The sequence below is a fragment of the Phaethon aethereus genome, assembly GCF_964289735.1.
Source record: "Phaethon aethereus genome assembly, chromosome: 3".
Classification (NCBI taxonomy): Eukaryota; Metazoa; Chordata; class Aves; order Phaethontiformes; family Phaethontidae; genus Phaethon; species Phaethon aethereus.
Genome location: NC_138576.1, coordinates 118,005,860 through 118,021,669, shown reverse-complemented (window position 1 = coordinate 118,021,669; position 15,810 = coordinate 118,005,860). Strand labels below are relative to the sequence as shown.

Genomic DNA, 15,810 nt, shown 5'->3' with positions numbered 1-15,810 from the left:
GCCGCCACTCGCGATTTGTCCCACAGAGAGCACCGTATCGCCGTACCACCACCGATCCCCTGAAGAGGCAGGGAAACCCTCGCCTCTCCCCTCAGCGTTCTATTTTGGCGCCGATACCCTACTTCCGGCGCTGCAACCAATCCCGAGGGAGCATGTGGCGTCGCCATGGAGCAGGAGGCGTGGCTTGGCGGCCCTCATTGGCCGGATCTTTCGCTTCCGAGGAGGGTTTCGCTCCGCCTACTCGCCCTCGGTTTCAGCTTGCCCTGCTTCAGTGCGCAGGCGCCGCCGGCCCTCCGCCGGCCCTGCCATTGGCGGGAGAGCGGCGCCTGCGCACTGGCCACTCCCGCGACGGAGGGCGCACGAGTGGCGGCGGCGATGGAGGGCGGCCCGAGGCCGGGCCCGCGCATTTGTGAGGGAGATTGCGCCGTCCTGAAGCGCGACGACGTCTTCAAAGCGGTACCCGTGCTACGGCGGAGGTGAGGGGCCTGTCCGGCGCTTTCGATCCCGCTTGTCATCTCCCCCTCGGTCGAGGTTTGCGCCTTCCCCCCCCGCCCCCAATCTCCGTGAGGCGACTTCAGTGGTCGCGCGGCTCCGCGTGAGGGAAGTGGGGTCTCGGTGCGGCCAATGTGACCCACGGCTTTCCTGCTGTACCAGTCAGAAGTAACGGCCTCGCTAGACTGATGTGACAGACAACATGAAAGATTTTAATGCTGCCTCAGTTCTTATGTCCAGAAAAACCCAGGAGATCTCCTGGATGCGTTTCTTGTAAGAATTGGAAAGATATTGAAGATGGTTTTGTTTTGTCGTTATCAGACTGATGCTGACTGAAGAGGAGAAAAAGTGCAGCAGCCTAAAAAGCGTATCTTCATCATACTTATCTTTCTGTGGCATGTAATTTCTGCGAGATGCAGCATTGCCTTGCTAATAATAGGGTTTGGCTTCAGTCTTCTCATCAGTGTTAGACTGTAGGAAGATGGTAGCTGTCAGTTCTGGATAGTTACTGCTTTGGAGATGATTCTATGAAAGGTCTCCTATTTCTTTTTCATAGGCCAACTGGCATAGCAAGAAGCACCTGCACCCCAGCAGGAAATACTGTAATCAGTGGACACAATCTGGGCTCTTCCCCTTGCCGTAGATAATTTTATAGACCAATGTGTAGAAGTCATTATTGGATAATGTGGTCAGACATCTGATTCAGTAGCATGGAGATTTAAAGGTACTATGCTTGAATGAGACTGGTTTAAAAATGGCATAGCTCAGACCTAGGAATTTGGGAGTACTGGTTATCAACAGGCTTAATGTTCACCAGTAGACTCTGGCACCAAAATCAGGTAGTTACTCTGTCAGCCTGCAGAGCACGGCCAAGAGCTGTTCATTAGGTCCCTTTTCAGTTTTTGTTTAAAACCCCCATCATAAAAGAAGGAATGCTTGTCCTGGTTTTCTTCAAGGATGTAGATAAAAGTGGCATACATGAAGCTATAGTTGACTTTCAACTATTGTGTGTTTCAGACGTAGTAAAAATAATGCTTTTAATATCATTAACTTTTTTATTATTTCAGAAAAATTATTTTTGAGAAGCAGTGGTTCTATCTGGATAATGCTATCGGACATATTTATGGAACTACCTTTGAAGTAACCAGTGGTGGAAATCTCCAGCCAAAGCAAGAGGTGGAAGAGGCTACCACAGGTATTACAGAGGATTGTCTGGTGTTTGGAAAAATGAGTTCCAATTAATTTGTTTCTTTGATAATACCAAAGATGATGGGAAAGCTTTCTATTAATCATTTGTTAACTTAACGTTACTTATATTCTTTCTGTCATAAAAGTACATGGTTTTGTCTTTATCTGCTGTTTCACTAGTCCTGTAACAAATAAGCTTTTTAATATGGGAGAAAATTTGAACCTTAGTTTGGGTGAATATATATACTAAGGTGTATTTTACATATTACATGTCATTGATTGCTTAGGCAATACTTTGCAAGGCCATGAAGCATGGGGGTTTAATCCTGAGAAGTCTGCTTTCTGTGAAACTAAAATCATATGTTTCTCCAACTTAAAACTATTTAGAGCTAGATTTTACAAATCTATATCCTTTTCCTTTAGAAACAAAAGAAGCAGGTACAGATAATCGTAACATAGTTGACGATGGAAAGTCTCAAAAACTGACTCATGATGACATAAAGGCTTTGAAGGACAAGGGTATTAAAGGACAGGTAAAAATAAGGTTTTGGTGTCATTTCTGTGCTACCTTGATGGCTATACTTTAGTTTATGAAATAGGCTATTCTTTTTATCGGTGCGTAGACTTCAGTGCTTTTTCTTTGTTCTTCTGCCCAAGTCATGTTTTTCCTAAAGATCTGTTTTTACAAAAATGCAAAGGCTATTTTCAGAGAAAACTTCATGTAAGGTTGGCAACTTTGTCAATAGAGAGTAAAGTATGAATTTTTACAGCATCAGAAGTCGTAACAGACAATACTAAAACCATTAAGGAAATAAAACTTGCATAATCACCTTCTAGATTTCTTTGTTTACAAGATTCAAAATATTTCTATATTACAAATGTATTAAAATTGTGCAATAATTAAACTGTCAAAGGTGTAGGAAGGATTATGAATAAACACAAAACTATCAACAAATAACACTATGTAACAAATGTACTATCAGTGTGCCTTTAGCACTACCAAATACATGGGATGCTTGTGTTTTATCTGCACCTCAAAAGCTAAGAATATTCTCAAGACATCAGTTCTGTTCTGTTAGAAAAGGGATTGGATTTTACCCCACAATTTGTCAAAAAAAAGTGAGGCCATCTTACATGTTAATCAACCATTGCAGCCAGTTCTGTTCTGCACGTTACCAGTCAAAATTCTCTCTCATCTTTGGTTTACCCTTTCTAATAAAAATAAGAAATTGCTCATGCTTACATAAAGTTCATCTCCTCTTTGCATCTTGCTATTTGCTGCTGCTCTTCAGAGCAGATGTTCTGCTTCTGCCTGCTTAATAATGGATGGGTCCAAGGAGTTTAGAATGGTATTTCTTCTGTTTCCATGGCTGTGCTGCTCGTGGTGTTACCTCTTTGAGAGGAATGTACTAATCAGTCTGATAGCTTTGACGTTTTCTATTCGTTCTCTGTGGCAGATCATTCTGGCTTCTTTGTACATCCTCAGTGTGTCTGTGTCATACATCTACCATACTGTTATTTTTAGGTTATTAAAATATCCTACTTTGTTAGCTCTGGCTTTTGAACTGTAGCTGAATATTCATTTTAGACTGTGTTATATTAGCAGCAGTATTCTTCTATAAACGTCTGAAGTCATGTTTGTGAATGGCGTGTCTTTCTGATGCAGGCACAGTTTAGAGGTGATTGTTCTTTGAAGTAAAGCAACTTCAGTGTTAATGGGGTTTCATTTCCCATCACTTCCCAAATCTTTCCCAGGTCCTGAAGGATAGGTGTTGGGATGAAGACATGAAGTGGCATGTAGTCCCAGCGCATTGCAGAGTGCTGCAGCTTCCCTTTGGCTTTTGCTTACCCTAGAGAAATATTGCCCAGTTTCATGACTGTAAATTTTACTGGAACAAAAAAAACCAACAAAACAACCCAGACACTGCATGTAACTTTTTCCAAGAATAAGGCAAAAAAAGATACACTGTTTCATGCCATTAATAATACATTTTAAGTGTTGGAAGGACTTTAAGAAATAATGGCCTGAAAAGCAGCAATAGGAAGTGAGAAGTACTCACACCACTGTATTTTGGAGCAGGTTCTTAAAGTGCAATGGGAGTTGCAGTGTCCACATTGAAAATACCCTCACCACCACCCTCTCCAAAACTCCTGGGCAGGTTATACTATTGCTTTTCCTACATGTTTAATGGAAACTCACCATTTTAGCAGTTAAACTACTTTGATCACCACAACCAAAATAGCACTCTGCAGCATTTGTTCTTGTATTGCAGGCATGGAGACAAACCCTGAGCAATGAAGGCTTTTTTCTGTTGGAGGTCTTAATGATCCCTCCAGCTGGAACCTGAAAGTATGAGGAAGAAGAGTTGGATTGGCAGAGAGAGGAGATTAGAACAAGACCAGGAAATGAGACCTAGAATTCTGGGAAAACCTGGGAGCTAGAGAAGGAAGAAGTCAGAGACAATATTGAAGGAAATAGTAAATGCTAAGCAGTTTGACATTGTGCAAGGAGCTGGTACAGGACTCTAGCACAGTTTGGGAGGCAGAAGAAATTAAGTGGGGTAAGGGACATGTTTCCATAGCCAGAGTACAGGGGAAAAACTAGCCCAAGATGAAAAAAAAAAAGATGCCCTCATAGATAGAGAGGCTGAAGTCAGACAAGAGACCCAAAGAGGGAGCTGGATTAAAGTGAATATTACATATCACATTAGGTTCCTTGTTTTGTTTAGCTTTTGTAAAATATTTTTGCCCGTATAGCTTCATACAGGACTTAGGGTACTGTCATGCAATCGAGTTACTGTGGGGAATGTTAGACTGACAGAATCTATGTCAGTTGTTCCATAATAACTGGCAATAAACATAACTGCTTCATTCTAAATAAATTAAATCAAGATAAAAATAGCTAATCACTTAGAGAAAGCAGGGTAGTCTCCTTCACGTATGTAGGTACTGAGGCTTCACAGTCAAGGCTGATGTAATGACTTGTTGATGCTGAAAGGAACAATCCTGCTTTTTCTTAATTTCTGGCATACGAGCCTGCCCTCTCTTGAGTTAATTGTCACACCTACCAGACTCCTTCCCCACAAAATACTTTGTTTCCAGAATAAGCATTTTCAGTTTTTATCTTTTTCTCTGGCATTATGTAGTTAAATAACACTTAGAGACAGAAGGAGATGGTTAAATTCCTGCACATAGACAGGGCAGTGCCTTGCTTTTCCTGTTGATTAGTAGAAATTTACTTTGCCATTAATGTCAGTAGATGTTAATGGTATACATACCTCTACTGGAAGAAAGTATTTTCAGTGTTTGTTTAAAAAATACTATATATGAAATAAATAAGAAATAAATACCAGGTATAATAAAAATAAATTGTCTTTTCCAAGGAAATAGTTCAGCAATTAATAGAGAACAGTACAACATTCAGAGACAAAACAGAATTTGCTCAAGATAAATACATAAAGAAGAAGAAAAAAAAGTAAGTTAATTTTAAAATCTGGAAAATACCTAGTAGTTCTCTAATTTGTTGATCTTAAAATAAGACTATCACTATGTGTTTCTTGTAGATATGAGGCAGTTATTGCAATTGTGAAACCATCCACTCGCATTCTTTCAACAATGTATTATGCAAGGGAACCTGGAAAAATTAAGTAAGTATTCATTTTGTTTCTTTTTTCCAAGTTATAACAGAAAGATACTTTAATATTTTTCAAAATACTTGTATTATACCAGAGTGTATAATACTCACCTTTCTTCTTTTTTTCTGTTAATGGAAAGATTGCTAAGTAATGAAGAATAATGTGACATAGAAAATGAATCAATATGCTATTGCAGCAAAGAGGAAAACTCTTCTGCACACAGCATCAGCTTTAGCCATTTCCCTGCCACCTCCATCTTGCTAATTACCTATGTAGATGGAGGCTCTTTGCATTTTCAGAGGTATCTCTTACCTGGTTTTGGTCAGTGGCATATTGTCTCTGTTTTATGGCTCAGTAATCAAAATGACAAGCCACCAACCAGAAGCAGGAATTTTTGTCTGTAGTGTGTTAGGGATTCAAAATCTTCTTCAGTCCAAAGTCTCCAGAATTTAAACATATGTGGTTAACATTGGGTGGCAGGAATGACAGAGACCTAGTTGCGTTTGATGTTCACTTACCTAAATTAAATTATACATTGTTACAGACATTGTTTAAGATAGACTGATTTATCATTTTTAAAGTAGTGATAGTAGATCCAAGATGCTGAGACTTAAAAACCTCAAATTTATGTTAATTAAGGCTTCTCAAACGTTTTTTCTTCTCCTTTTCCCATCTCCTTCACTTGGCTTTATTTGTCTATTAAAATTAGTTGTCATGTCCTTGGCCATCACTGAGTCTCTTCAGTGCATGCGTTGCAGTCAGTAGAGTTAGGTTTTGATCCTGGACTGCAGGTGGTGTGTGCTACTGCGAAACAGATGAAAATCACTGAGGATACATTACTGGATTAGGAAATGCATTCAAATACCATTTGTTCTATACAAAACTGACATCTTAGAGACAACAACAAAAAAATGAAAAGTTTAAAAAAAAATTTGTCTGACTTGCACAGCATGAGATGTGCACTTCATTATGTGCACCCTACTTCATATCCTGCTTTTGCTATTTTCTTTGTCAACCTAAACACCCATTCCCTGCTAATTTCTTGTTGGCTCTGGTTCTAATGCTTCTTCATTACCAGATGGTCGATTATTAGTTTCTGCATGGTGACTCTGAAGGCCACTGATGCTGTTCCTGAAAATCTACCTGTAATCCAACTCTTTTTGACGGGCTCCTGAGCTAATACACAGTATTTCTAACTGTAAGAAAACTAATTTGGTATTTCTTAAAATCCTCTGTCTTCTAGCCACTTGCGATATGACACCCTAGCTCAGATGCTGACTTTGGGAAACGTCCATGCTGGCAACAAGATGATCGTAATGGAAACATGTGCAGGCCTTGTGCTGGGTGCAGTGATGGAACGCATGGGAGGTAAGTAACACGGTAGCTTTAGTAATGTACAGACTGAGGGCTTACTTGAAATGTAAGGAATACCCATCTCTGTGATACTTTTCAATGTACTTTTTCAGTTTTTAAAAATCTACTTTTACTGTCTCCAGTACTCAAAGAGGTATTTGTATTTCTGTTGGAGAAAGTTGGATCTTGTGTACTTCGGTTGGCTTTATTTTTCAGTATTTTAAAAAGTATGAAACTTAAAGTTGTTATCACTGTGTGTCGATCTATTTTAGCTTCTGTCTGAGCATAATAACATTGTGTTCAGAAAAGGCTGTAAGGAGCTTGTATGCAGATTCTTCCCAGGCACTTCGCAAGTCCAGGAAAGTGAATGTGAGAAAAAGGGAATAAACACTGGAATTCAGACAGCCTGTAGCACTGAAAATACAGCAAAATTTGTATTTTAAAAGTAGCATGTGACATTTTCTAACAATTGGTCACTGCTTATATGTTTTGTGCTAATCATAAACACGTGTTTAATACATGCATAATCTTTGAGTTACCTTACCCTTCTGAGTTGCAGTAACTGTTGTACTTCCAATAAAGATTTTCCACCTTGAGGAATACTTCAGCAGCCTGTTAAATTTGATGAAGGCTAGATTAAGAGCAGGCAATTTACTCACCTGTTCTTAAATTTATGCTTCATTGGTCCCAGAAATTCCAGCTTTCCAATGTGTTTTTGATTCTTTTGCTCTCATAGGCTATGGATCCATTATTCAGATGTATCCAGGAGGGGGACCTGTTAGAGCTGCTACCAGCTGCTTTGGATTTCCAAAACTTTTTTTCAAGAATCTTCATGAATTCCCTCTCAGCAAAGTGGATAGTCTCCTCTCTGGGACATTTTCTACAGAGACTCTGCCTTCAGAACCTGAAGGTAACACGCTAGTGGAAGAAGAAAGCAATGGATTGACTGATGAGAAGCAGACTTCTCTGCAGGAAACAGAAGAGGAATCTGCTACTGAAACAGCTATGGAGATCAATGAAACAGAAGAGCAAGAAACAATGGATGTTAATGCTGAAGATGTAGAATTTAAAGAGACCAAAGAAAAAGATAATAAAGAAAATGTAAGAATATTTATTATGGCTGTTCAAGTTTTACAATGTCTATGTACTTACAATTCTGCCCTCTGAATCAGACTTGCTGAAATACAGCTTATTCAAGTGGTAAAATGGAACCCTGGAAGTTGTCTTTTGTTTTACATTAAGCCATCTAAGATGCCAAAAATGAAGATTCAGTCCATGCAGTAGTGATCCAAGACAATTACCATTTAAAATGCAAATTATTTGTTTCATTGTTCAAAGGTTCGGGAAAAGCAAAGAAAACAATGGGAGAGAAGGAAAAAGCTAATGGAAGCTGCTTCTTTGTTAAGAGAGAAGAATGCTGATGGGTGAGTTTGTAGTCAGAAAGGTCTTCTGTTTTCAAACATATCTACAGAAAATAATTTGCTTTGAAATGTATAAAAGCTTTGTTTTAAAAATACCCCAATTTTTTTTCTTAATGTTTACAAGCAAGCAGTCAACCCAGGTGTGTCTTGGGTCTCATTTGGTTCTTACCTGGTTGAGACTTTTTCTGTTCTTTAAATAGTTTGAAATGTCATGATCTAAAAGTCATAGTTTCCTGACTAGCTATGAGTAAACATTTAAAAAAAAAAAAAAATCCATTCTGCCCAAAGACAAACAGAATCCAGGTAGAATTTAATACTAAATGATAAAAATCACAGGTTTCTAATTGGCAAAATAGAATCTGAGGTTTTAAGTTTATTAAATTGGAACTAAGTTTGTTGTTTTGGGGGTTTGGTTGGTTGGTTTTTAGAAACTCATTTCTTTTTGACACAGGAAAAAACACATAACTTCATTTTACCTGCGTTAGCTGGGATCAGTTGTTCACAAGGAACAATTTAACATGAAGATTTAATATCAGAAGTTTAAAACAAATAGGATAAACATATTCCTAGAAATTCAGCTCCACAGCAGTGTAAAAGTATTTGGTGGTTGTGACGTTTTCATTATGTTCTTAGCAAATGCTGATGTGATTTGAGTTAATCAAGTAACATTGATTTAGTTAATTTAATAACATTCATATTCCTTCTTTCCTCCTGAGAATATTGGCGTACTGGGAATAAAGCTGTTCTGCTTGGATAAATTTTAATACACATTTATTGGTTATGTTTAAATGCTTGTGTATTTTTTTGTTTTATTATTATGAAATGTTTTAACTCATGCTTATTCATATTTTAGTATATCATATCTAATGTATTTAACTGGTAGAATTAGCCTTTTCTATAAAGATGCAGAGACAGGTCAGCCTGTGTTCTCTGAAGCAATAAAATGTTAAAGGCGGCTTGTAAAAATACTGCATATCTGTTTGGCAGCAGCGGCACCACCGGCAATGCCGGTGGATGACCACTGAGCTGCCAATATCGTGGTAATGTTTTGTTCCGGTTCTACCGCTGTCTCCTGCAGCCGTCATTACAGTTAATGTCTGGGCATGGTCTGGCAAAGTAAAAATTAATATTTGACTTTACTTGATTTTTCCTGTAGTGTAAAATAGTATATCCGGTTGTTGATTAGGTTTGAGTTCAAGGAAGCCTATTTGTCTCTCGTACATTTGTTTTCAATCACTTGCATACTTCTTTTGTCCTTTGTAATGCATGAAAGTGGTAACAAATTATGCACTTGAGGGGTTTCTTGCTTTAGGAAGTCTTCAGCATGATCGGGAGGAAGAGAATTTTATGGTGGCCTGAAGGCACTGTCCCAGATGGCTTAGTCAGGATCATCTTCCTGTAGTCATCTGCCTTTTGTAGGCTCCCATGTGTTTAGATCAAGACGCATGGGGTACGTACACTGCTAAGCCAGGAAAAAATTGGCATGGAATAAAGAAATGCTTCAAACTAATGACTTGACACGTGAGTAGAAGCAGGCAGGGAGGTTTGGATTTTGCGTTGTTTTGCAAGAGAGAAATGGGGAAAGGATAAGTAAAAGCTGTTTAACATTAGAGATGGGGAGAAAGATTAGGACTTACTGTCAGAGGAAAGAAAAACCCGTCGTTAGGTAAAGATGGGCACCAGCTTTAGGAGAATTACTTCTTGAGGTCCTGAATTTTACAATATTTACTACTTAATGCAGAAGATACAATTTTAATAAAATTTGTCTTCTGTGCTGTTATGTAGTAAACCAGTTGTTCTACTAGACCTATTTGTTCAGCTCTGTTTATGGGAGTTGAAGTCTGTCATAGGTCTCTGAGGGAGAGAATGGAAGACATTTGTTAGGGATTTGGTGTTCTTCTAAAGACTACTTTTTTAAGATAGACTATGATATTTTTCTACTATGAAAGTGGAAATTGGTTTATAGATACTCCATGTGTTCAGAATTAGACCACCTTTCCCTCTCTTTACCCTTCTCTGCCCTTCCTCTTCCTCCTCCTCCTCCCCTCTCACCCATTACATTAATTTTGCGACTGGCCAGACTACCTGCTGACAACAATATGTGCTGCCATATGAGACAACAGAATTTGATTTTTCAGAGTCTCTCTCATCTCTCACTTACCTTCCTGTTGGCTGGCAGAGCTCGTGGCAGTGGCAGTGCAGCACTCCAAGCCTTCTGAGGCACAGTCTGGAGGCTTTTTTTCTTTATGGTCTGGTTAGTTAATTACTGAGCACAAATTTTTTTGAGGTTTGGAATTAGGGTTAAATCTGTAGCCTGTAAGGCCATGGCCAGCAGAAAACCGAAATGGAAACAACTGTAAAAGAATTGTCTCACGTCTTTATCTCCATTGTGTTTAGAAAATTAATATTTTATTTAAAATTAAATATTTATTTAAAAATCTGTTTTACCTCCCTTTTGTTAGGAAAGTTTGATGGTATCTCCAGTGCTGTACATTCCCCTGGAGAACAGATGTTAATTAATTGATGGGTCTTTTCATATAATAACTGTTTACTAGAGAAGTAGTTTAATTAGCCCGTTGTTTCTACACTAGTACAACTTACTAACTCATTGAATCGTAACCATTTCTTGCAGTATAGTTTAGCAGTGATTTTTTTGTTTTTGTTATAAAAACTCCAGATACCTCTAGGGAATCTTAAGCATCTGTAAATATGACTTACAATGTGATATTAAAACAAGGATGAAGAATAAAATAAGAAGCCTTGAAGTTGGCAAGGACATAATTTCGTTTTAAAAGATTTTTAGTCATGCCCATTAAGGGATTGTTTTCTCCAAATAATAACTTTTTAATATAAAACTGTATTTAATGAAGATTACCCAATCTAAAGAATCACAACTGAGTTTACAATCTAAGCAACAGTTAGCAGTCACAAGATTTAAATGATATTTGGACAATGGTCTTAAGGTAGAGAAAGCAGCATGAAAATTCTTGGGTCTTAAGAATGACTGTGGATCTCAACACAGCTGAAATGAGTGTTTCTGCAAGGCGTTCAATATACTGCACTTTAGGGAACAAGTGTTCTATCCTCTTAATTATGCAAGTAGGAAATTGTGATTTGTTTTTATATTTGGGGAGTTGTTAGAGCCATGAAAACATGCTGATTGGCAACATTTATGGTATAATTGATCACTGTGCTAAGTAGGAGAAAATGTCACTTGATTAATAGGTTTTAGAAGCAGAAATCTAATGCGCGTGAAATTTCTTTTGCAGCTTAATTGTAGCCAGCAAGTTTCATCCCACTCCTTTATTACTTACTTTATTGGAATTTGTTGCTCCTTCAAGGCCTTTTGTTGTCTACTGCCAGTATAAAGAGGTAAATCAAGTATGTTACTTCAGCTGTTACCGTTCAAGTTTGAGACTATTCTGCTGTATAACCTACTATTTGTTTTTTTTAAGCCATTATTAGAATGTTACACAAAGCTGAGGGAAAGAGCTGGTGTTATTAACCTAAAGCTGTCTGAAACCTGGCTACGAAACTACCAGGTAAGGACTGAAGTAAGTGGTTGTCAAAACTGCATGAATACTGGAGAGTGAAACACTTTCTGAAAATACAGTTTTTGGACTGACTGAAACTGTTTAAGCTCATGTATTTGTTTTACCTGAGAGCAGTGGGAAAGTGTTCTGAAGAGTTTTAATGCTTCACTGCAGCAATTTCAAATGGAAATACTTTTATTTTCTTCTTCTGAAGCATTTCATTTAAATATTTGCTGAAATATTTGTAGCGCACTGACAAATTTAATAGTTGTGCTGCTTTAGTGTCTAGCCTAAAGTGAGGAACAATCTAATGTCATGTAAGAGAGGTAGCAAAATATCAGAAGTGTTTATTCATTTCTAGTTGGTTTGATAGCTGAAAAAAACATTTGTAATGTTAAGAATGGTGGTGACACAAAGTCAGTGTCTTCAAATAATACATTTCCTGGAACTAAAGTAGCAAGAAGTTTCTGGTCTGGGAACTGAACAATGAAAACAAGAGGGGGGAAAACATCTCCACAGTGGAAAATGTCAGTTCGACTACTTTGGACAAGATATTTGCAGATGTGGAGTACCCTCTCAGCTATGAAGAAGCAGAATCATGTATAAGCAGCTCATCACCTCTGAAGAGGTTCTTGCATTTTACTGACTTTCTCCTTGCCCATAGGCTTCTGGAGTCTGTAAGGAATTACTGTTTAGAGGGTGACTTAATTCAAGGGTGGCCATGATTACTGACCATTGATAGGCAACCAAATTGGGAATGATTAGGAAGTTGATAGAAGAAGATGTTCACACAAGTTAGGCTTGCAAGGGTTACTATTTCCAGTTAGGAACAATACTGCACCGTCTCCTGGACACACGTAAATTGGCTTAGACCTGTGACAGCAGTCAAAGCAAGGAGGAAACATAACTGAAGAGAAAGCTTTTACAGAAAAGTGTAACGTAGTGGAAAGTGATGGTTCATTGCTGTGTCTTGCCTTAAGAGTAGCTATGTAAAGATTATAGTGACAGAACTGGAAATTACTTATTACTTAATGCTGTTTTGTTAGACCAGCTGTGATTTCTTGCAAAGTACACCAGTTCTGAACACATTAATGAGACTTTCACATATCTGAAACCTTGACTTTATAATTTTGCTCGAAATGCCATGAAGAAGCAATCAGTAAGGCAGTAGCCTGTATTCTCGTGTATTTCTGGAACTGGTTTCTGATATGCAGATACTTTGCCCTTTAAAGATAAATACACTTCCCAAATGGCTGTTTGTTGTGGTGGCTGAAAAAAAAAAATTACATCTTATACTGTAAGCTTAAATTACACAATCTGATGTGCACGTATAGACTGAATATTCACAGATGCTTGTTTTTTTGTTTGCTTTGGGTTTGTTTTTTTAAAGGTCTTACCAGATCGAAGCCATCCAAAACTGACAATGAGCGGAGGTGGAGGGTACCTTCTATCTGGTATAACTGTTGTCTTGGATAAGGGCAAATCTGATTCTAGTAATTTAGAAGTACTGAAGATGGAAGAGCCATCATCTAAAAGATGCAAAGTTCAAGACCTCCATTGTTAACATTTGAAGAATTGATTTGTTTTTTAGATTGCAGGAGTCCTACCATTAGTAAAATAACAAGTATGCTTTCTGTGCTCTCGACAGCACAGAAATTGTACCTGTCATACGCCTGTCAGCAGAACTGTGTGGTAGGGAGGATTGTCTCGCTCTTTACCAGTTTACATGATCAGTATGAGAAGAAAAACCCTTGGAAGCAAACATCCCACTGAAAACGCACTAACTTCAAAAAGAAGAGGAGATCAAGAGAACATAAAGCATCAGTGAAGGCATTCTGTTTGTTTGTTGCCGAAAGTGGATATGATGAAGCAGTTTTTTAAAAGGTCGAGTCCAAATCAACACGTCTAACTTAGCTTCCTATTTTCCCAGAAGAGCAAAAAAAGAGTTAAAACATTCTACATAGTGATCTCCTCCCCCTTTGGACACAGACCCAGTCTGTGTTCAGTAATTTGAAGAAGTAGAATGAACAACAAAAATGGTACACTTTTCTTCCCAAAGGAACAATAAAAAGAGAATACTAATACCAGGACTTTACAGCATGATCCCATGTTTTCCTGAAATAGATACAGAAGTGAAAGTGCATGCTTGTAAATTAAAATACCAAATATTTAAACAGAATGTCTCTATTAGTATTGCCTGTCATTTTCCTGAGAGTTGCTATATGTTTTTAAGATATGACTGTTTTGAAAACCACTCTATGTGTATATATATATTTATTCTAGTGTTTTATCTTTCATGATGTGAGCTTTTTTATTTTTTTTTTTTTAACTTTACATTTGCCATTTCAATTAAATTGCAGGATGTTTTTTCTAATGAGATTTCTTTCCTTTTTCTTACTTTTCCTGCTTATTTGGAAATAAAAAGGTCTAACAGAGGCTTGAGGAGGAGAATACCCTTGCTGGCTGCACCCCACTGAACCCCCAGTGGGGAGCTTTAGGCCCATACGGGAGCTTGCGGAGCCAGCAAGACTTGGCTTCCATCCTTGAACTTACTCGTCAGGGGAATCTGGAGCTTTGGGGTGAGGTAGTCAGACTTCATAAAGCTGTAAAATTCTGTATATTGGCAAGAGTAATGTTCTTTGAGGACACCATGAGCCCAAACCAAAACAAGGGTTATATTCTAAAGATTTCTCTTAGGTGGCCAGGTACAGTATATATTCAAGTTTTTGTCTACCTCTGTTCTGGTTTTTGTAAACTGGCCATCTTTTTCTTTCTATTTTTATGGAAAGCCTTTCTTCTCTTACTTAGGTGAAAAACCCATAAATGGAGAGATTGTAGGTTTCACCATCTCCTCTCTATTCTACCAACTGTGTGGATCTGAGAAGTGTGCTTTGCCCCTCTTACCTTTCTGTCCAGTGTAAGTGTTGCAAATCACATGGAGGGAATAGAAATGTGATGGGTGGTTTTTACTAAGTTTTTTTTAAATTCTGGATTTCTCAACTTCTTCCAAGAATTAGTGGGAAAGCAGAGGGGGAGGGAGGATAAGTTTTCCTTTACTGTATGTCTGCATGTGCATACCGAAGGTAAACTGGGACTTTGAAAGCAGCCAACACCCAGTATGGGATGAAATTCTGAGACACCTCAGACACGTACAGGAGCCTGGAAGCTAGCGAAAGGCAAGAAAATCATGAAATCAGTGTAAGACAGGAAGATTAATACCAAAAAATTATCTTTCACCTCAGTTTTCTTACCTGTAAAGCAAGCATAGGTACATCTCTGCCATTTCCATTGAGCTGGTAGGTACTTGGCTGTCATATTCAGAGCATTACAAAGGTGTAAAAACTTACACAGTAAAAGTTAGGTTATGCAACCGACATACTTTTTAAATCCTACTTCTTGTCATACATAATGTGCTAAAAATAATAACCTGAGGAAAAAGGTCTGATTTATTTGTATAATGAAAGATCAGTTTTGAGAAATAAACAATATTGGAACACCTGAAAAATTACTTTAGATCAAAGCCAAACTGTCTTCATTTCACCAGGATTAACACTGATGTGCGCTTAGTACTGAATCCTGTCCCCCAATTTTTAAATGCGCAACAACGCTTGCACCAATGAAAGACAGTAAGAAAGAAACCAAGAAGTAATTAATGCAAAATATTTTAAATTATTGATGTTTCAAATTGATGGAACACATTCTATGGGTAATAGTGGAAGAGCACATCTCAATGTAACATTGTTCCTATTTTAATTGAAACACGTGGATAAATGAAATGCTGAATTAGAGACTATATTTTTTAAAGTAACAAATTGGGGAAAATCCAGCAGAAATGAGAACAAAGAGATCCTGCAAGATCTTAACAGATGTTGAAAATAAATGATGTAATGGAAAACGTCTCTAAGAAAAAAGACAAAAGAGGGCTGACACCTGCATACCTGTGTTTAGTCTCCATAAAGTGTAGCTCAGGAACCTGATGATTGCTAGGGCCTCAACGTCCAAGAACTTTTCTCTCTGGAGGTATAAACGCATTGGTATAACGTAATTTAGGTCAGTGATGTGTAAATAAGCAATGGGGAAAGGCAGTGGGTATTAAGACAGAGATGGGTTCCTCAAAGCAAAGCAGGATTAACGTTTAGACCACCGACTTCTGCAGCAGAGCTCTGCCCTTTGAAGACGCCGAGAACA

The 15,810-nt window shown here is 38.1% G+C and overlaps 1 protein-coding gene across 1 annotated transcript; it reads left to right on the top strand.

The window, feature by feature from the left end:
• Positions 1-375: 375 nt before the first annotated feature.
• Positions 376-13,186, top strand: TRMT6 (tRNA methyltransferase 6 non-catalytic subunit; the record flags this gene model as incomplete). The annotated part of the gene is made up of 11 exons (XM_081998306.1): positions 376-476; positions 1,560-1,687; positions 2,104-2,213; positions 5,064-5,155; positions 5,244-5,327; positions 6,559-6,683; positions 7,405-7,769; positions 8,007-8,092; positions 11,359-11,461; positions 11,545-11,631; positions 13,013-13,186. The coding sequence occupies 11 exons, from the start codon at positions 376-378 to the stop codon at positions 13,184-13,186; spliced, it is 1,455 nt and encodes a 484-aa protein (XP_081854432.1).
• Between the last annotated feature and the right edge of the window lie 2,624 nt (positions 13,187-15,810).